Source organism: Gasterosteus aculeatus, chromosome 4 (assembly GCF_964276395.1).
Source record: "Gasterosteus aculeatus chromosome 4, fGasAcu3.hap1.1, whole genome shotgun sequence".
In the NCBI taxonomy this organism is placed as follows: Eukaryota; Metazoa; Chordata; class Actinopteri; order Perciformes; family Gasterosteidae; genus Gasterosteus; species Gasterosteus aculeatus.
This window is the reverse complement of record NC_135691.1, coordinates 26572539-26595269: the sequence shown is the minus strand read 5'-3', so window position 1 is coordinate 26595269 and position 22731 is coordinate 26572539. Positions and strand designations below refer to the sequence as shown.

At 41.5% G+C, this 22731-nt stretch overlaps 1 protein-coding gene across 1 annotated transcript in view; it reads right to left on the bottom strand.

The window, feature by feature from the left end:
• Positions 1-22731, bottom strand: part of LOC120817732 (proton myo-inositol cotransporter) — a 49256-nt gene continuing 26525 nt past the window's right edge. Inside the window, exons 4-10 of the mRNA XM_040174217.2 lie at positions 20009-20117; positions 5821-5984; positions 5607-5727; positions 3927-4052; positions 3637-3755; positions 3218-3370; positions 1-2377 (exon numbers count right to left, since the gene is read on the bottom strand). Coding sequence (XP_040030151.2) covers positions 2151-2377; positions 3218-3370; positions 3637-3755; positions 3927-4052; positions 5607-5727; positions 5821-5984; positions 20009-20117 — 1019 coding nt within the window. The 3' untranslated portion in view covers positions 1-2150. The remainder of the gene's footprint in view (positions 2378-3217; positions 3371-3636; positions 3756-3926; positions 4053-5606; positions 5728-5820; positions 5985-20008; positions 20118-22731) is intronic.

The following is a 22731-nucleotide window of genomic DNA, read 5'->3' as shown; positions in this document are numbered from 1 at the left end:
TCTTGATTCATAAGTTTATTTCTGTCTCCATATGCATATTGAATATCCACTTTTTTATATAGAATATAAACTCTAGCAAAACATATACAGCTTGAACAAGAATCAAATATACTATACAACACTCCTTTTTTTTTCTTTTTAATTGGTATTTTTGTTGTTCCTCGTAACCCGTAGAAACACACATAGTCGTTTCACATAGAAAATAAATTGCAACCATTTCACAGGAAGTACACATCGAATGTCCCCAACCTCAGTAGTAACACAACTGGATGTCAACAGCTGAAACAATCAGGTTAAATATTTTGGTCAACACAAGTATAATTACACAATCATTGTTATGGAGCTCTATCTGTGTCTTTTTTACCTGTAATAATACTTTCAAGTAGAAAACAAGTTGGCCTTGTTTAAAGACAGCTCATCCTCGCTGAAGTGAAAATCCAACATAAAACAATACTTTCACATTTTGAATTAAAATCCGCTACTTCTCTCCAACTACTTTCTCGGGTCACTGAAAATTTCATTGCATTGTGCCACGGCATTTGATGAACAGCTTCATATTTGAAAAGTTCATTATTAAAAAAAGGTATTTTATCTTATCAATAGATAATGGGTAAGGACCCCTGCGTCAAAAATGCTGGAACTGTACCAGTTAACTGGACACAGTAACAGTGCAGCCTGTTTATGCATTATTTACCTGTTTTGATTAAATACAAAACGTTACTCCGTAGTCTACTCCCAAACACAGAAATGTATCTGACTAACGAGGTGTAACCTCATACAATCTTTACAAAACAACAAATCACGCTAAAGCCAACTCCTCGACGCTTGACAGGAGAACCACGTAAATTACATGCTCCGCTATTTGTACATAAGGCTATGGAGGAAGACAAAAATACGGTAAATTATAGTAAAAAATGTAAACATGTACATGTCAAATAATTTAAAAAAGCTATGTAGATCTAATTATTATAACATGATTTAAAATGTCCAACTCGGGGTTCGGACTGAAAAACGGCCATTAGGGACCTTCACACTACACAGACACTACTATTATCATGTCAAGGATGGAAAGAAATACTCAGAATACAAGTCAAGTCTTGATATGAGTCAAGTCTTAGCTGCACATTACGTGTTCATAACATGGGGTCAAAGTGAAGGGTTTTGCCGACAGAGGCAAGTATGCAACAGAATTGCAAGACAAAACACGGATATAATTCTTGAGCGATACTTTGGCACAAAATAATGTTTAAATAATATAAACATATATTACATAAAGATAACGTGTATTCCTTGCAGTGCTACTAGATTGAAGAGTGGGTTTATTTAGGCACCAACTGTTACCACCAGTTTTCTAAATAATATACTGTACATCTCTGGTGTTTGCTTTTCATAAAAATATTCCACAAACTAAGACGGCCATCAGATGAGCAACTGACATTAGTGCGCTATGCTACACGCTTCAATAACATGTATCTGAGATGTGTTTCGTATAGAAAGGCATTATGGTACTACAAATCGACAATGTATCACAACTGCAGTTTGTGGGTTCAAGACCATATTTACTGTAACTTTTTAAATGGAGTTCTCGATGGAAACGTTTGCTGACCAAACGGCTGGGTTTTACTTTCTATTATGTACGTACAAGATTGTATATAAATCATAAATTATATATTTAAGCAACAACTGTTCGAAGTATTAAGAACATCCTACGGATACCAATCTGCAGCCATTTTTGTAAAGTAAATCGTCATTGGTGGACTTCCTGAGAAAGGAATGTCCCTTGTATTTTGCACATACAACAGTCATGTTTTCTCCTCAAGAGAAACTACGTCTGTGATGTGTGGAAAAGGCAATAGATATTTGTATGGTGCGAAATTTAGCTGTCGACAAAAGCACGCGGGACTCCAGATGTTGCGTTAGTTCACCCCAATTAAGAGAACAGGCCGACGCGTCATTGACTTGTCACCAGTTTGACTGAATAGGGTGTGAATACACTCACATCCTGCCCAGGCAAAAGGCCTTTAAAACTGTGGTAATCAACCGCCCAGTGGCTCATCAGCTCACACAGAGAAAAAAGATGAACATATTACATTACACTCTGCATTGTTTTAAGTAAATCACACAAGCTAACCAAACTGCCGCCCTACCCATTAGTCCACGTCAGACGCGTCGTTGTCCGATAGATGGTAGTTGGAACCTTTGACTCGGATGTATTCCACCTGCCTTGCCTCGTCCGAGTCAGAAGCGCCGCAGGAGCAAAGCCTGTTTCCGAACAGCGCTTCGATCTCTTCAAGGCGGCGGCCCTTGGTCTCTGGCAGGCAGCCGTAGATGAAGAAGAAGCCCAGCAAAGACAGGCTGGAGTAGAGAAAGAAAGCTCCTGGGAAGGCAAAAATGAAAGAACACATCGTTACTAAGGACAGCCACCCACCAACACCGGGAACACGCCAACGCTGCTTTGGAGAATTCTTATAAATATTTCATTCATCTGCAGGAAAAGAAACACTGGTTTACAGCTGATCCTGATAATATGGAATGTTGACTGCTCACAAACCTCCGAGTATATGTGTGTTGGTGGGCTCACAGATGAAAGTGTTTTATTGAGTTCAACAACAATCTTCCGTCAAAAAAAGAGATATGTAAAAACGTGCTCATACAGAGACACGATTTAATGAGGTTTCCTGACCGCTTTGATCTATATTCTCTCCAGTTAAATGAAATCTCAAAGTCCATTGCCCTTCACACTGTTGCCCTTTCCATTGCAATGTTTTTTTTTCAGCTTTCAAATGTTTTTTCTTTCTCAGCTAACAATTCTGATAAACCGGAACTGGGACCAATGGTTAACCCGATCTCAGGATACCTCTGCCGCCGACCCTGATGGATCGAACGCCAGCGCCACAAAAGGTCAGTTCCTTCCTGTCTGAGGAGAAACCTGCTGTTGAGCTACCCTGATGAGGAGGTATGGATGAAGAAAATCAATCAGCTCTTACAGCCTTCCTGGTTTTGACATACGTTAAGGCTGTATGACATGCATGAGGTTTCGATACGACAGAATCGGACGAGGACCAACAGCAATGATGGATGGTGGTGTTGATCCTGACAGGACGTGCTTAGTGGATTTATAAAAAACAACAATCAAGATTCACTACTTCATCTACCGTACTTCTCCCCCCCCCCACAAAAAAAGCTAATATTGAGTGTTTGCAGCCCAAACACTAACCAAAGTAGGTGAAGTACTGAGCCAGGTGTAGGAAGGTGAGAGACACTAGGATGTTGAAGGTCCAGTTGACTCCGGCTGCGCAGGCGTTGCCTGTGCTCCTCGCCCACAGAGGGTAGATCTCTGAGTTGATGGTCCACGGCATTGGGCCCATCCCTGAGACAGATGATGAGGAAACGGAGGCTCAGTGGAGAGGTTGAGCATGACATTTGCAATTTCATGGCGTCGAGGAAACCTCCACCTCAAAACATCGTGTGAATGTTACGGAACGGCCTCGTAATGGATCTCGTGAATCATAATTATTGTTTACGGGGAGATGAAAGAAGCTCCCATTTTGGCATTCATTTCTGCTAAATATTGGATTTTAAATTTCAAAAAAGCAAAGTGAAGATAACCTCATTTTAGTGACACTGGAAATGTACCTGGAGCAAAAGCAGCCAGGTAGAGGACCAGACCCAGTAAGACCAGCCAGGAGTAGGAGGTGGGACAGTAGTTGTAGGCCCAGTAGATCCGATCTTTAATCAGGCTGGAGTTGGAGCACCTGGAAGAGGCAGACACACTAAATGCTAACAACTCACCACATTAATTCAAGGTATCATTTTAAATTGAACCAAAACCCAAAAGACCCATTTATTGTCAATTCTTTACCGAGACGTCCTTCCCCAGTCCGCTACATCCTGAACAAGCCCTTACGCGGCTGCCTGTGACTCACCTGCCCCATGCTGCTCGCTCGGTGGAGGCCTTATTGACTGGCACACAGGAGGAGGCGAGGAGCGCTGACACATTCTCCCGGTAACAGAAGCCACACCCGGGGTCCAGCATGCACGGCTCGCACAGCCTGCAAGCCAAACACATTAGCGTTAATGTCCCTGAACACAATCAATTGCACCGCGACAGTGGCTCATCAAGTGACACATTCCTTCACTTCTAATAAACGACTATTCGGAAGCAGAGCACTGAGCTGCTCTCCAAGTCTAAAGTATGCACTTATCCGCCTATGCTACTTCACAAGACAGGCCTGTCACAAAAAGCCGCCTCCCACCGCCCTCTAATTGACACTTGCCTCATTGCCTTAATTAAATTAATGTACAGGCTGTTCCCCACATGCAGGAAACAATTCATCAAAATTAAGAGCACAATACAAATTGTGAGGGATTAACCGCTTTATGATATCTCTGTATATCAATATATCAAACTTCGGACTTCGGATGAAACGATAGGACGAGCTTCCTTTTTCTTTCTTCCCAAAAAACAAAAGCAGTTCAGTAAAAGTCAAAGCAATAGAAAAAACAGTGTCTATCAATAATAGTAAAATATCAACGTTTGGGTGACATTTTAATCTTTTTTTTATATGGTTTTGAAAGGTATAAACACCGTCACATTTGAATTACGCTGGGAAGAATTAACAATACAATACAAACACAATGCCGCTCATCAACTTGAGTGCCTTCTAGCACGACATATGTAAATATGTGACAGCCGCTTTCTAGAGTTCAAGAGATTGCGTTTTTGCAAGTGACTTGTACTCACACAACCCTACTGAGGACATCCTAAGAATTCGCTCTTCAATAAGCCTTTGCTGCTCTGGTCAGTGAGGGGATATGTGGGCTGGTATCAGGGTAAAGTGACCTCAATGAAGTCACTACAGTGTGGTAAAAGCACTCATGTCTTCAAATTACCTCTGTTTGTGTGCGCTATGGGGTGTGGGTACCGGACAGCGAGTCCATTAGGCCTTGTTTGTTGTTATGATGAAACACAAAGTTACACACAAGCCGCATCTTGTGTAAGTGAGAGTATATTGGGACACAAAGGCATCTGTTCTCTGCCATGCACAAAAAAAAACACACGCAGTGCGTGTTTGCCCTTTGTGGCAACAGCGAAGTGAATTTTAGATGATTGGATTATTATTAAGACATAAAAAGTACGAAGACTGTAAACGCAAAATCAATGTTGTTTTTTAAATAATTTAAGATCTTCCTTTCACCTCGGTATTTATATTAATGTATGTATGAAAACTTGAAATAACCTCACTGCAAATATCCCTTTGGACGTATTTTACCGTCTGGTGCTCTCTTGGAAGTGTTGAGTACTTTTACAAAGAGCAGACGCACTCACAGATGAATAAGGATCTCGCCATAGCTATCTGCTTTTTGCTATACTTATGCATAATGGGACATAATGAAAAACCACAGTGAAGAGCAAGTGGAGAGGGGAATGTAATGGGAGTCATTTCAAGCAGATTTAATAGTTTTAAGATTCAAGATATTTATTTTCATGTATACAGTTTAACAAGTTACTCTGTATAATGAAATTTTTCTTTCGAGGAGCCAGCAATCCGTTGCAGCTAAATGAAGGCTACGTGAAAACAAACTGAACACGAGTATGTACTTACTGGTATTTTGAGCAGGTAGAGTTGGCCATAGATGGGTCTAATGGGTGGAAGGTGACAGGAGGGCTGTGCTGGGCAGTCACTAGAAAACCGATGGCCAGCAGACTCAAACTCAAACATGTGCCTGTCCAAAGAATGATAACACATAACGTGCAAGTATGTGAGCATTGGGATATGCACATGTCACTTCCTGATGTGGACAAGTTAAATGAGTTACCAATGATACTGCCTAAAGTGAGCTTCCTGCGGCCCACTCTCTCCACCAGCCACACTCCCAGCAGGGTGAACAGGAAGTTGGTGAGGGTGGTGAGTCCCGCCAGCCAGATCGCCAGCCTGACGTCTCGCACTCCTGACATCTGCAGAATGGTGGCGCTGTAGTACCTTTGGGACACAAACACAGAAGGAAATAGATGAGTAAGTTAAAACAATGATTTATCCAGTCTAATATACCAGACACACGGGTGGTGTCTCACAAAATATAAAGGATCATTGTGGTTTATTACAACTTGGCTTACAAGGTTTACTTTAGGCTATAAATCAGTATGACTTCTTCCTTATTCATGGGAATTTTGTGAATGTTTGCCATGTTTGACAAATCATACTTCTCAAAACAATAATCTGAAAAATGAACATACAACATCATAAGGCATCAAGAAACCAACCAAAATCTCTCATCTCAAGAGCCAAGCACGCATTCACCAACCGCAGCCTCTCCACTTGAGTAGCAGCAACTCATGTAGAAGCAATCAGCGATCAGCTATAAATAGTCTATCACCAGCCACTTTCAATGTACCCCTGGTCTAGATTATAATTATACTGCAGCTCTAGCACTATGTTGCTTCACGTAGGCAAATTACCTCCAATCACAATCATCAAGACTCACAAACAGACTGTGGTCAACAGCTGCATGGGTTCCATTTCCAGCGTCACTTGTGATGTTGTGTAACTAAGCCGGAGGGCCAAAAACATGACGCACAGACACATACACAAACACATAGACCTGCAAGGACTATGTTCAAGGTGACAAAAAGGTCACTTTTAAGTAAATCAGCATATGCATGTGCTGAAGGGGCACACACATAAGCCCAATCCCAATGTCCCCCTTACACGACCCAGGGTAATTATTTTTCTTGCCGTTGACATTTGTTAAATGGTGTTAGTTAGTTATCCCGTTTTTTAATGTCACATTGCGATGGCATTTGGGTAATTCAATTTGACTTAAGCAAAGGGTTGATAAAGGGCTCAACGATTTGACAATGGGACAGTCGTAAACCCTAATAGAGGTAACAGAAGCGCACCTCAAACTCCTTAAGAGTGGAGATTGCGATTGAGACAAATACAGTGCTCAAAAAAATGAAAGGAATCATCTTTTTTTTGTACAGATTGTCCAACTCCTCCAGGTTGGCACATCCACGTATGCCATTGCAGGAAGATGTGATGTGTCTCCCAGTACAATCTCCAGAACATGGAGGAGATTCCAGAAGACAGGCAGTTACTCTACTTTATTTATGAACTGGTCCAACACTGTACATAGAAGGTCCTCAACCTTCTACCTATCAGCAGGACCAATATCTGCTGCTTTGTGTAAGGAGGAACGGGTTGAGCACTGCCAAAGCCCTAGAGAATGACCTCCAGATGTCACTAGCGTGAATGTCTCTGCCTAAACAATTAGAAACAGAATTGATGAGGGTGGCCTCAGGGTGCGACGTCTTGTAGTGTGCCCTGTGCTCAAGGCCCGCCACTGTGGAGCTCCATTGGTATTTGCAATCGGACCCCAGAATTTGTCCACCACTGGTGCCCTGTGCTTTTCACAGTTGGGTGCAGGTTCAACCTGGACACCTGTGATAGAGGTGAACAGGTCTGAAGAAGCCAAGGAGAACGCTGCGCTGCCGGTGTGTCAGTGATGGCCTTGGGAGGGACGCACAGACCTCTACAGGCTAGAGAACAGCAGTCTGCCATTAGGTATTGGGATGAAGTCCTTCAACTCAGGGCACGTGGGGGCCACCGGATTTTAAATTGCAGAAATTGACATTTGGCAGAATGGACTGGCCTGTCACATTATTTTTTCACTTTGATTTTCGGGGTGTAAAAATTAAGCCCTCTGTAGGCTGAAACTTTTATTTCCATCAAAAGCTGTGGCATCCTTTCGTTTCTGAGACATTAAACTGTCCATATCAGTATAGATAATATATTATAATTATTTTTCACATTGAGATCTCATTAGTGTTTAATTTTTTAGAGCAATGAATTTACAAATGGACGCAATCAAAAACACAGCAAAAATTGTATTGATTTTGGTGCTGCCAGCCCAAATGGGGCAGGTTTAAACTATCACCCTTGATAGGAAGCGGCACCTCTCTATCTGAAACCCCCACAACATGCAAAGTGACAAAAAAAAACTTCAGGCATTCAAACAGGACTCAAATGAACAATACTTCCAAGACTGTTTGATACAATGCCCCCCCCCCAAAAAAAAGAAATATATATATACATAGTCTTCATTTTTCTCTTCATCTTAGACACAGAGCAGGCGTTCTCAATAAAACAATTTTAAAAAATCGACAGAAATGTACAATTATTAAACAGTAACTATTGGGTTCACAATGGAAACGGGCTTTAATAAGAGTGTCTAATGGGGGTCAGAGGTGTGTCTGGACTAGATTTGGTCCAATTACCTGGACCGCTGGGAAGCTGAGTGACTGAAAAAAAGAGAAGAAATCTATAATTATGTAGCAACTCTGCGCCTTTAAATTATGAGGTTAAAGTGAAGACAACGACTCATTTTATTTATGAAATGGTCCAACACTGTACATTCTAAACCTAAAAGATGATTTCACTGAATAATGTCCTTGCTGTTGGCGTTTGTTAAATGGTGTTAGTGAGTTCAGTTGATTGGAATTCATATCTGAGAGTCAGTTGCACTACAGGGCGTGGTCAGTGGATTTGAAACGGTGAATACATCCATTCCAATTGAATCACTGCTATTGATCAATAGTAAGACGACAGTGCTGACCAGTTGGAGAATTACTGTTCAAAATAGAGGCAGCTGGCGTTGATAATCGGCTATGAAGTTAAAACTGTTTCGCAACAGAGCTATGGTTCGCGGTCAGTTATGAGACTGGAAACGATGGAACTATTAATTCTTTTCAATAAACTACTATAACGTGTTGTCTCGTTTGCGGCCAAAGTTTGCTAATTGACCGCTAGCAAACTCGATAGCGCGTAATTGTATGAAATCAGAGCAGTAGAGAAAAAAATAAAATAACCCCTGTACGCAGCCTAGTAGCTACCTCACAATTTATAAGTAAATGTTACCTTCTGCTGTGACCCCAGCACAAAGCAATAATAATAATATTAGAACACCTATTAGCAAGAGCTATTCACAGCATGAGGAATAAGCTTTCAATCCTTGTTCAACATCATTAAACCGAGGACAACATGCTTTAAGACCATCACAGTGCACTGGTAATGATCCATGATTTTCACGTTGTATTGAAGTCACCTCCAGTCAGTTGTTTTCTTCCTCTGTATTGAAAAAAGGAGATCATAGAGGTTGAGTGGTTTCACCCTTGCACACACTGAGAACTGGAGATGTCCCCTTTCTTTGTCCCACATACATACAGAGACAGAACCACAAGGACAAACACCCACCCACCTACTTTTGCATAAGACAACCTGCAGAGCGTCGAAACAAACGCAGGACGGGTTGATCTGGCCCTGACCCCGTTCTGAGCACATTAATGGGGAGTGACAACGCGTACCGAAGCCGGGGAGAAAAACCGACACAGAGAGAGAGTGTGGAAGAGAAAACAGATATTGGACGGATATGTTTATGTATTTAGTTATTGTATCACATGTCAGCAACTTGTCAGATATATTTATTTACAGCTATCAGCTAAAAGTGGACTAAATCCAACCTGCAGCAAAGATTTTGCAGTTTCTTTTTAGAAAAGTCAGTCAATGTATTTCCGCCAGTGCTAATGTCATCTTCCACTGAATACAGGCTCGAATGCTGTTTGCAAGAACACACACAAAATAAAATACATTTTTCTCCTCCTCTTTCATTTTATTGCTTCCTGCTGTTGTGTCCAATTGATGAGAGGATGCCGCTGACTCACGGTTGACATTTACTGACCCATTACTGGATCCACTGAGTCTTGGGAATTCACAACATGAGGTCCTAAGAGGCCTGCATTGGTTGCTCAACAAGTCTTTCCGATTTTTGATTCTGCTTTGCTACCTTTCAGACACACACTGTTTTTAGTTTAATCCACAGCAATATGAAAAGGTTTGGCTTTTTGAATGCTATAAAGGCCCTTTAGGTAGCCCTTTTCTTTTCTTATTATTGCAAAGTCATCATAATGTTATGTTATACGACTCATACGCCAAAACATGCAAAATGATTAATACGATGCGGGAAGACCAGAGAAACAAAATGGAGCTGCCTGATTGACAGGGAATTTAATGATGAGTGATGACAAACCTATACGGAGAGTGTGAAGAAGAACTAATAGGGAGGTTTCCCTCTTCTAAAAGACAGAACGCTTTCACAGAGTGCGACCTATTAACAGGGCACTGATCCCATTATGAAACTTAATAGTATAGATTTAGAGGGAAGGATACACAGCAAGGCAACAACTGAGAGAGGGAGATTGAGCGAGCAAACAAGTGTAAGTTTGTACGTTTTTTGGGCAAGCCGCATGTTGAGTGGGTGCGAATGAACAGACGAGGGCTTGTGTGAGCGAGTGACGAACTCACTGAGACTAAGTGACGAGATGGAGGAAGGTTGAAAAACAAGGAAGTGAGGGGGGAAGGAAGTGAGTGAGAAAAGGATGGAAAGGTGAGAGGAAGAAGGAATGGTTTGACAAACTATAGAGGAGTAGGGATGTGGGTGTGAAAACACAAGCGAATGGACAAACAGGAAAGTATGTGGAGAGACAGAAAGACAGTGAGTAGGAGATTCTCGTGGGAACTGGCCTATTTTTCGAATGAATGCATACAAACATGGAGCTGCACAACATTTATGCCCTGGAAAAAAAAACGATCAGCACAAATACGCACGCTGCAGATATTCTGATTCAGAACTACACACATATCGCTTTGCAAATGTCTATCATCATTCCAGACTAAAAACAAACCTTCCTCGGCCTGGTTGACCTCCATAAAGTGGCTCACATTAACACACATTGATCCCCAACAAACACAAGGCAACACTTCTGCAACAGTTACAACTATCAGTACACATACTGTGTGTACACTCTGTTTGATTGACATCTCCTTCACTTTGCTGTGTCGCACCTGTTGGTGGAACAAATTACGGCTTAAACGACAGCAAGTATGTAAAACAGCAAAACTTTGCATGCAAGGAACAATAATTTACATTTAGATTAAGCTGAAGCTATCGATAGCAACTTACAATAAATGCATTCAACTAAGGGATTCAGACCCAGAACAACAAGAATCATGAAACTACAGTTTTCCTAAAGAAAGCCAAACTACAAAGTGTTTCTGCTGTCCTGATGTCGGGATTCTGTTTAGCTCTCTTTGAAGCAGCTGCAAGCAGATTGGCAGATGCAGAGCAGAGTGAACGGGCATGGGTGTAATGTTTGACCAGGTCCTGGATGTAGACTAGACCTGTTGGCCGCATGGTACGCTTTTGAAATGGATGCAGGCAGCTACTGGCAACCAGTGCAGGGAGCGGAGGAGTGGAATATTGTGGGGAAATTTAGGTATAGATTAAAGACCAGCCGAGCTAATGCATTCTGGATGAGCTACAGATGTCGGATGGCGCTGGCAGGTAGATTTTCTAGGAGGAAGTTACAATAGTCAAGGCGTGAGATGACCGGAGCCTGTACCAGAAGCGCTGCCTTCTGAGTGAGAAGGGGACATATTCTCACGTTGTTGTGCTGCATGTATCTACAAGAACGTGTTGTCTCTGTAGTGTTGGTAGTGAGGGAATGTTGATTGTCGAGTGTCACAGTGTTCCTAGCTGTCAAGGGGGGTTAGGACGCAGTTGTCAAAAGTAATAGTCTGGTTGTTGGTAGGACAGCCTTTCCCTGGAGGGAAAAGAAGTTCAGTTTTGTCACGGTTCACTTTTAGGTGGTGTGTGGCCATCCACTGAGAGACGTTAGTCAAACAGGCAGAGATCAGTTCTTCAGATTGGGAAAAGACAGGATTAGTTGGGTGTCATCAGCATAGCTGTGGTAGGAGAAGCCATGTGAATGAATGACAGTTTGTGTTTAGCGACAAGAGCAGGGGACCCAGGACAGAGCCTTGGGGGACACCAGTGGTGAGAGGACAAGGTTCAGACACAGATCTTCTACAAGTAACCCGGTAAGTGCGGCCGTTGAGATGAGAGATGGGAGAGCGCAGAGCCCGAGACACCCAGTTCCTGAAATAAGGATCTGGTGGTTCGCTGTTTCAAATGCAGCAGAAAGATCAGGAAGGATAAGAGGAGAGAGAGGCTGCTTTGGCAGTTTGTAGTTTGGAGTTTGTAGTTCTGGAGACCACTTGTAAAAGCGGACTGATGTTGTCAACACACACAAATTTAGGTATTTAAAAACTGACAAGAAAGATGTTTACATAGATATTTGACACAAATCAATTTCTTGGAATTGTCCTAACTACAAGTTATGTGCATTGTATTTGTACATCTGCACCGTTTAAACTTTGTTCAAGGCTCTGCAGACAGCTGTTTAAAAAATCCTCTGTGTTTTCTGCTCAAGTTGAAGATAGACAAACGCAACAGGCCTTACTGACAACACAAGCAAGGGCTCTGTTGTTTTCAAGTGCATGAGTGAGAGCAGCCGGGACCCTGAAAACAACGCAGATGAATGGAATTCAGCCGCCATTTACTTGAATACGTGCTTATCTTCACATGAGGTAAGATCAAGTCGATATGTCTTCAGCGAAATTACCAAAGGATGAATTGGGCCGCTCTTAAAGCGTGCGAACAAAACTAACAAACAGTGACGAAGGACTGGGGGAGATGTCAGCCAAGCACAGTGTGTGCCCACCCATTTCCCAAGAAAATCAGGGAACATAAGGGAAAACAGCTGAACGGGTGCATATAAAACAACTCAAAATTAGCTTGAATCTATCACACGGTTTGCTATAATTTCTGCCTGTTATATATATGGCTTCTGTTTGTAAACAAAAATGTGCACTATGCACATTGTAAATGCTGATCCATCCAAAGAATAAGTATGCTTTACAAATTACAGCTTGCTATTAAGAAAATGACATGTTTTTGCTGATGTGAGGGGTAATGTGTTTTTGTTTGCATTTGATTCTAAGAGAAAATTAGAATATTTCTCATTATAGAGGATCTCGCTGTGACTCCATTGAAAACAGTGGAGGAGGTTGGCATAATTAAGCTGCTTATGAATACTTGAAAGCACACAAACACACTAAAAAAAACACTGTAGATTTAGAATGTGAGAAGCATTTTTCTCAAAGTGCACACACTCAGACACACACACACAAACCAAGTGGGCACTGCAAGCTACTTGCAGTCTTGCCAGCAGAGTGACCATGTGAAAGAACTGGCGTTTTGTGACATTTCTAACATGACATTTATCTGTGGGACCATCTGTAGGGACCAACTGGCCTGTGTGAACCACAAAACACCCCACTACCCGCCGATAACAGCTCATTCTTATTATATGATATTCGATCATACTATCATATCATGATGAATATTTTATGATGAACATGCTGACTTTTGAGAAGAAGGATTAGAAAAGGTGCTTCCAACAGAAGTTGCAAAAAGGTTATCTTGACCACAGATCTATGACCAAAATGCATGTACACTGACTCTGTGAGAAACACATTGCTGGACTTTTCATCAACTGATGCATGTCATGTAGAAATGTCGTGTCAGTAAAATACTCACATGACATTTCTCTCTAATGATGCATGACCTCATCATACTGCTTGTTTCAGAATGTACGAAAGGTACAGCTGAAAGAACACATTGTTTTTCTGTTGCTTTCACATTTTTCTGTCTCCCTACGTGAATCCATCTCAGCCTCCCTCTGTCTGTCATCTGCCCTGATCCCTCTCAACACCTTTCTCCGTTTCATCACCATCAATGTCATCTCCCCCTCCCCCCTTCCTCTTTCCTACCTCATTTGTCTGTTTTTCCTCCCATCGCCTGCTAAATTTGTCTCTCTTCGTCCCCGTCCACTTTTTCCCCCACTGCTTTGTCAATACAGTCTGCTGACCCGTCGTGACGAGATCCAATCAAACATGCAGCAGTGCCCATCAGCCCACAGTGACCTTTGCATGCTAGATTATTTGTCTAACTCAATCATTATGATGCTGTGGATAATATGGAGGGGTGACATCTAATTGACCCACTGCTGTACCACATTTCTCCATATTTACGATGGAACGGAAAAGAGTGGGAAAGGTGGAGAAATTGGAAGGAGAACAGAAAGAAAGAGACACCACCTATTCATCTATATAAACTATGAACCCATTCATCTTTTAATCCATCAGGCGGAGAGGCATTCAAGGACAACAACCCATTCTGGCAGAAAGACTAGCAGACCAGACACACCACCTGACACTTCGCTGGTTCCTGAGAGATGTATTATTGACAAATACATCTCTCATCACGTTGGGCTTCCGCGGACCGATGTGTGTGCGTGTGTGTGTTTTTGTGTGTGTGTGTGTGTGTGAGGACACATAATAGTGTTAGGTGTGGGACCACGTGCATGTGCTCACAGACCGATCATTATATTCTCCAGTGCAGATCAGATCAAATCTGTGGTGAAAGAAAACCTCTTTACCGGCCTGACTGTCTTTGCAATCTCTTTCATTGTTAAACACCTAAATCAAACATATTAGGTGTATATGAACTTAGTCTATGGTACGTCACTATCTTTGTGGACTTAATTTAGGATATTCTGTATGTTCCTTTTGGCACAGATGCAACACGTTTCCCACTCATGTTAAACTGCCATTCCCTTTGCACTCCATAGGTTTGATGGTTACAGACTAAATATTATCTATACATATTTATAAGTGTTGTGTTTAGAGCTAGAATTATGTTTTCCTTACTTTTCTATTATCTTGCTACCTTGCAAAATACAGCTCATATAGTGTTTTATGATTGCCTTACAGTTAACTATTTTTTTATTTTTTCATCTGTGTACAGGCAAACTGCACCATCGTCTAAAAGTGGTGATTCCAAATGGATATTTCACCAACATGTTGATTGTTTGACTGGCTGCTGAACCGAGGGTTTGAATAAATATTCTAACCTGTCTGCATACATGCAAGGGATGAGACAGCACAGTGGCACCACTGAGGAAACTTATTTGCATGCAAGTATGTGATGTAGATTTGCACCAGTATACGGCTGAACAATCAATAATCCTCCCCCCCGCCATCTTTGAGGGAGTGTGTTGTTAATTGTGTAAACAAGTGACTTGATCAACTCGTTGTTGGGGAAAGAGGAAAGTGATCTTAGTAGGGACACCATGTGGAGCCCGAGTGGATTCATACCTCTCGCGTGAAAACGGTGACCCCTCTCTGTCACAATTGCCTCCTTCTGACAGTCTGCCAGCTTCTGTCACCTGTGTCTTTCTTCAGGCACCTAATTAAAAGCACGTCTGAACTTCGAAAGACAAACAATAAAAAGACGATGACTTTGTTTGCAAGAAAGAAAAAAAAGGTTACTACATTTTACGTTATAATGTACTTGTGATATTAAAGATGTTTACACGTCATCTCGGCGCAGTGGTTGGAGCTACTTGTCTTTCGTGTGTTGAGATTGAGTCATGGTTATATCTTTATAACAATGAATAACCCACAACAAACACTCTTAAACAGGGTAAAACACCATGACGCAACAGCTTGTGACACATAAAGAATTTGTGACACTAATAATTGTACATTTATAAAAAATTACCCCGCCGAACTGCCTGCTGGGTACAGCTCGCAACAAGTAGTAAGATGCTAGATGAAAACACAAAAAAGAGCGATACAGGAGACCAGCGATGCACCAACACAACTTGTGCAAAACAGAGGAGCTGTGTCTGTTTGGAGGGTTTTTGGTTTTGAAATGTAACGTAAGTTAGATCAGAAAACGATATATTGCAAAGTTGGTTGAGCCACTGGCATTTTCTCTGGTGGCAACACTAGCAGCCACAAGAAGCCAACATGCCAGCACGCTAACAAGCTAACACACAACGGCGAGCGGTGAACAGCTCCTTTTCGGGTCAACGAATGAATGTGTTTACTTGAAAAAAACAATACCGTGATATGCATTTTTGGCCATACCGCACAGCCCTAATTGCACGTATATAGAGGCAAAGTCACGCCCGGAGACGCCAGGGGAACTAATTTTCTTGTCAAAAAAATTATAATTTTGCGCTAAAGCTGTGTAAGACTGAACATTAATTAGGAAGTCTACAGACCCAAAAGTTGCATAAGAGACCACATAGGTTTGTCTCTCTGAAGCTACTCTGCCTGCGTAGTTCGTACCAGGATGTACTCAAACGAGCAACAGCTCTTGCTTGTTCTTTGGCTTCCTGGCAAAGAACGCAACCGCCGTGTTGGTGACCTACATTTTAGCAATACGGTTGTACTTTATCGTCCAATAATGTAACAGTTCGGGGGCGTTGTTAGCAGCAAGCCTGCAAATTATTGAAGATAAAGTACTGCCTCAAGTACCTTATTGCTTTTATAATATGGTTACCAGCGACATTATAAATAGTAAAAGTAAATAGCTGCCTTTCAGCAAAACATAGTTGCAGCCTTGCATTGCCTGAAACCGATCATTTGTGGGAATTCCGGTCTTATTTTGGCGATCGCCACTGAGCTAAAAACTGAAATGTCGGTCGCGCAAAATCTATCTTACTTACTATTACTTTATCACTTTGAATGCGCAGTGATATGGAACGCTCGGGTCAATGTGAACAGAAAAGGTACATTACTGCTGAATAATGCACACCCTGTGACTCACTCTCAACCAATCAGAACCCTGGATTTCATCTACCCTTATTATAATGTGCAATACAATGATTGGTTTAACAATAAACTAACTGTTATCATGACTAATCCATGAAAAACATTCTGAAAACATTCAGATTCTTTGTTCACATTCAATGTCTTCACATTCAGAAGACATTCTGAAATTGAATGTGTAATTCACGGAATCAATTCCAACGGAAAAATGTCGATATTTTTCCAAAATTCGGTCAAATTTGGAACCTCCATATAACATAAAATGAATGGAAGCTTGAAGTACTTTGATGTTCATTGGAACACCGTGTTCAGGTCGCCCCAAACATGCGCCTCGTACAATACAGTGAGACACACTCAGCTGTGTCACTCACTTCTGTTTTGATTTAATAAGGCTCAATTGAACAAATTCCTGCAAGATCACCGTGACATATCTGGAGTACTCTCAGTTACCTGTGTGTTTGACATACAGCAATTCAGATGAAAATATATTTCTAAGGAGCAGCAAGTGACTGAGTGCTGACACTGCAAACCTTTGGGCAACGTGTAAACTAACTATATCAAATGGCCTGTGTGTTTTTCACGGTTACCTTGGTTGGGTTAGTTTGATAATTACTTCAGTTTCCTTTGTTCCCTTGCTGCAGAATGTAAAAAGGGAACAATGTGCAGATGTGAACTAAAAGTTCCCCTTTTGTGAGCATATTTGATTCACAAAAAACGAAGAAATCTGTGAACTCTATTAATCCACTCCTATAGTACCGAGAGAACAGACCTTAGAGTGGATCCAAAGACAATATGTGCTTGCAAGTTAGATTTTTATGACTGTTTTTTTGGCCAGTCTGCCAGTTTACAAATTCCCTTTTTTGTTAACTGTTGAAAAGCAGCAGGCGCCAAGGACAGCGGGGCTTATCTCCAGCCCGACTGATTTACCCCCAAGTATCACGGCTAAAAGAGCTGGTTACAAAAAGGCAGATGGTAAACAGACAGTGTAAATGGTCAAATATAATGATGCCTTCATAATTATGTTTTATTAGATTAATGTCTAAGGCTTATCATGAATTTAATTGTGAGGAAGTTTCACAACACTAGGTGTGTGGGAACCTCTCACCTTTGATCTCATCTGTCAATGCATAACATAGCTGCGTGGAGGAAGAAGAATGTGTGAATGTCTCCGGTCTTTGACCCTGAGACGAAGGATCAGGGCAGAGCTGTCCATGAAGGCTCCTAAATCTAGGAAGTGCATTGTAACTGCATCTTGAGGTATTCCCTCAGGTCTGGGACCTTGTTGCCTGTCTCCATTTCTTTAGCATAACAAAACCACGGTGTTATCCCTCTGAATGTATAAATATAGCTCTGCTGCTCTCAAACGTTAAGAAGCTTGCCACTGTCTGTCCATGTGTAGCTGTTCTAGACGTCTTCTTCCTTGTAAGAAATAAATGGAAAATACAACTTTGATTCACAAGAGACTTTATAACTGATTCCCGATGGAGTGAAAAAATCTTCCACCACAACAGGCTGGCAAAGTATATAGAAGTCAAAAGCTAATATGATCCACATTCTGATCTGGATTCTGGCTATTCACAATGCTACCGTGATGTAATGATAAATTCATATTTATTATTTTCTTGTGAATCCCATCTGTGAGCGGGTAAAAATACAACCTTCCGGATGATAGAGAAAGTAGAAAGGCTTTCCGAGTAAATGCAGCCTGGATGGAGTTTAAAACCAGATCTGCACAAACCTCCTCCAGTGTCCTTGATAAAGCCCACACCCATGCTCAGTCTGTACAGCTCTCTGCTGTTCTTACTGTTGTAAGATAAATATAAAGTAAGAGAGACAGAAACATATCTATAAAGATTTGCGACCAATCCACCTTGTCACCTGAGCTAACCACAAGGTGACTGTCATACATATGCGAAGGTCGATACAACACACACATTCACACAAAAACTGCACATGCCCAGACCCCAAAGTCCACAGTCTCATGTTCCGTGCACGCTGACTCACACACAAACATGGCAGCACAAGCAAGCACTCATTCTACTGCTCTCAACCCCTCACGGTTGCTAAGCAACAGAACATATCCACAGATTGTTTACAGAGCAAGTAATATAGTTCATCTCAAAGGGGAGAGGAGACAGTGACAGATCACACAATCTCCTCGGATGGAAAGATAGAAAGAATGATCGAGGAAAGGTGGTGCGTCCCTTTAGGGGCTGGTGAGCCGCGTTGCATCAAGGCTACTGGTGTATCGTGTGTTCCGCGGGATGAAAGAAATTCTTATGATTCAATACTGTGCTGCTAATCCAAATACATTTGTAAAGATAGCTTGTCTGTTGAAATGGACGGCTGGACACAGAGATTCCCTCATCTATCATCCTTGTTTGGTTAACTTGTTTTCTTTCAAAATAAAGAATGATCTAGTAAAAAGAAAGAGTCTCCGGTAATTGAAAAAGCGATGTGGGTTTAAGTTTCCAAACAGCCCGGCATTAAAAACACCAAGATGCAAAGTTGTTGCTTTGAGCTACCATTTGGATGGTAACTAATGTTAACTAATAACTATACTGAAATAGCCAACATTCATATATTGTTTTATGTAGGTCATACGGAGGCATAAGTATTGAATTCAGTCTTTTTCATAACCAAATAAAACTTTCAGGCACAAATGAAACCATGGGCCACACCGAGAAAATGATCGATAAAAATCACACAACATCAAAGCTAAAAAGATTTAACAACCCTTGAAAGTTATCATAGAAACAATCTACCATATCAATTATCAATTTTTTAAATTGTTTGGTGGTGCCACTGGTGCATATTTACAGACGGGGATATTTTATGTTTTATTGATTTTCAGCGCCACTGGATTTTTTACATTTTTGCAAAAAAGAAAAAATGCTCGCATTTTCTTCTGCTATCCATTTGTATTTGTGATTTATATGAAATAACAACAAGTGATATTCGGAACTCCATAGTAGGTCACAGAGAGGCCTTGTTAGAGTTTTCCTCTCATGTAGATAAGTGACCTGAACTACATGAGTAAATACAAGATAATTCTTGGACCAATGCGCAACAACCCCCCCCAACTGCACTGTCTGGGTCTATCAGTGTCTATTTGTCTGGGTTAATTGGTCAATTTGCATTGCGCATGTGTAGTTATCTTTCTGGTGTGACTTCAAAAGCTTTACTTCAAAAGGGACGATGTGTCGTGTGCTTGGACTTCACTTACTGGTGTAGGGACACTAAAATGAGCATGGTTTGGTATAAATACAGATTTAACAGCCGCAGAATTCATAACTGACTCGTCATAGGATATTCATTGCTACTGCAGACTCTGTACAGTTTTGAAGGTCTATTTTCATGACCCAACCTGGACAATATCTTAGACTGCTAGACAACTGACAAACATTTTGGAGGATGTCTTCACTCACATGACTGTGTTGATTCCTGACAGCTGCTGGAACATCTGGAGACTGCAGCCCACCAGGAGGGCTCGCCGAGTGGGGGGGTAGGTCAGCATCCTCCAAATCACAGGGCCTTCTGCAGACAAGCGAAGGCAAAGCAGAAAAGAATTATTGTGCAAAGATTACATAACGACAATGATAGAGGCTGATTCCAAAACCAGGTCACCAGCTCACCACCACACCGACAACCCAACCGCAAGAACACTAGTGTCGATGTTTCTGAGGAAAAAACGCAAAAACAGTGCTGATATTTTTGGGGGACTAGATATCAATAGTACATATGAGGCCATTTGCCGATTATGACTTTGAAACTTATTTCATAGATATAGATTTAGAGGAGAAGAAAAATTGTGTTTGGCAGTGTGCTACCGCCAGGATCTTAGCTTAGCACAAGACCCCAGGAAGACACCTTGACTTATTGATTTCATCCTCTTTGTTTCTACGAAATAGAAGAAATATGATCTGATGTGTTGATTGGTGAGCATTAGAGGGCTTGCTGGCAGATTTGGTTACCTTAAGGGGGGGCGAGGCTAGGAGTTTTTTCCTTATTCCAGTCTTTGTGTGTCTATCTATCGGCTGGCGGTACTTTGATATTTAGCATACACATATCCAACAAGTAGTACCAATTTCCTCATCAAACTCCTCGATAAAAAAGAAGATGGTGCACTATTTATTCAACCCAAGCAAAACACGTTTACTTTAATGGGATTATCAAGAAAAAACTAAATGTCCAGTATGTTTTTGTTTCCATAGTACGCACAGAAAAAATGTCATATTGGATGACCTAGGTTGGAGGTTCTCAAACAGCAACCATCTGCCTTCTTGATAATTTAAGGCAACCAGGGCTCTGTTAGCTCCGCCCTCTTACTTTGACCTCTGACCTTCCCTCTAGTAGTGCTGGAAAAAGGGTTGAAAAAAAAGTCCTGAGGATCAGCATAGCACTGTAACAAATATTTGAGCCTCAATTGACTCAGCAATGAAGCACAAACTGTGATGTCTAGCGAACACAGAGCTATACAGACAGACCCCTCCTTGGGGAGGAAGAGTCTTAACGGGATGACAGAGCGGCTGGACAAGTACGAAGTACGTCGGATAAAGAGGGAGAGGCATACGGTGTCAAGAAATCAGACGAACAAGCCTGAACACACAGGAAAAAAACACAACGGTAGGACTGTGTGCCACTGTGTGCCTGTCCAAACACAACCACATAAGCATGTAATAAAAAAAGGATGATAAGCCTATACATATGAAATGACACATACGCACACTCAAGCAGATTATTTGGGAGCAGCTGTGTGTGGGAGGACTCTGGGCCAGTAAACATCTACTTTAGCTGTTTGATATCAGACCAAAGTCTGTAATTGAGGCTCCCACTGACACAAAAACAGTCAAGTGTTGCTTTACCACGGCCGACGTCTCAAAGGAACATCACCGTCTTCGATTCCTAACGATTGTAAAATGTTGAAGGAGGATTTTTTCACTTTCCCAGAAACGCTAAAATACATTATCCAAGCATTATTATGTCATAATAAGCTTGAAATACATTGACTAAAAGTATGGATCTTGATTTTGACAATTCTTCAAACTGTCCATTGTGTATTGCTACAGAGTTTAAATGTATGCTCAAGCCTGCTTGGTTTACAAATATTGTAGAAAAATTGTATTCAAAACGCAACTAATGTCTTAGAAAATGACAAGTACAAGCTATTGCATGTCTCTGTTTCTGCTTCTAGTCAAGGTTTAATGTGACGCGTAGCTCTAACCGCAGACAGCGAAGAGGAAGTGATGCGGTCATGGGTCTATTGGGCTAACGTGGTGAAGTTTGATTGGTTAATGATTAACTTCCTTCGAGACCAGAGCGGAGGACCGTTATCTAATCAGCTGAAAAGTGAATTCAGGATACATGGGCCAAAGCAAACTACTCAGATTGTCGGGACCTGATGTCTGCCTGAAGGAGAGCTAAATTCACTTCACAAACACAGAGGGAACCATGGAAACATACACATAACCATTCAGAAACAATCAATCAATCACAGACACAATGACTTACTCCATTTTGCTGCCATGGGGGTTCTTCCTACAAACATGCTGAATGCAAATAGACACATTCATCCTCACTTGTACGCCCAGAGACGCAGTTTTAAAAACACGCACACAAAGGCGCACAAAACACACATCTTCGTTTCCTCAACTGAGCACCACCCAGCTGTAATTCAATCAGATGAGATATTGAAGAAGAAAGGCATGGAAACCAAGCCAGCCAGCAACCAGCCAGCAACCAGCAAGATACAAGCACATTGATTAAGTCTCGCAGCGCTGCAGTGATTGCATGTAATTGAACCTCTCCAACCATATCTGGCTCATTTCACTCAGTTTATACTGCCATACCACTATTACCTTTAAACTTCAAGCATGATGCATTCAGAGGTAGATGAGTGTTAGATGCACAGATAGAAGTCAGAAGATATATTTATTTCATGAGAGATCAGCAGTGAATTTATATGTAGTTCTTAGTATCGTTCTTATATACAGTGATATTAGAACGTTATAAGCAACACACACATGCACACACGCACACACACACACACACACACACACACACACACACAAAACCCAACACAAAGGCATGACTCTTTTCTTAAAGCAATCTTCTGATACGAGCTCTATGACCATCCCTCTGCCATTGCTAC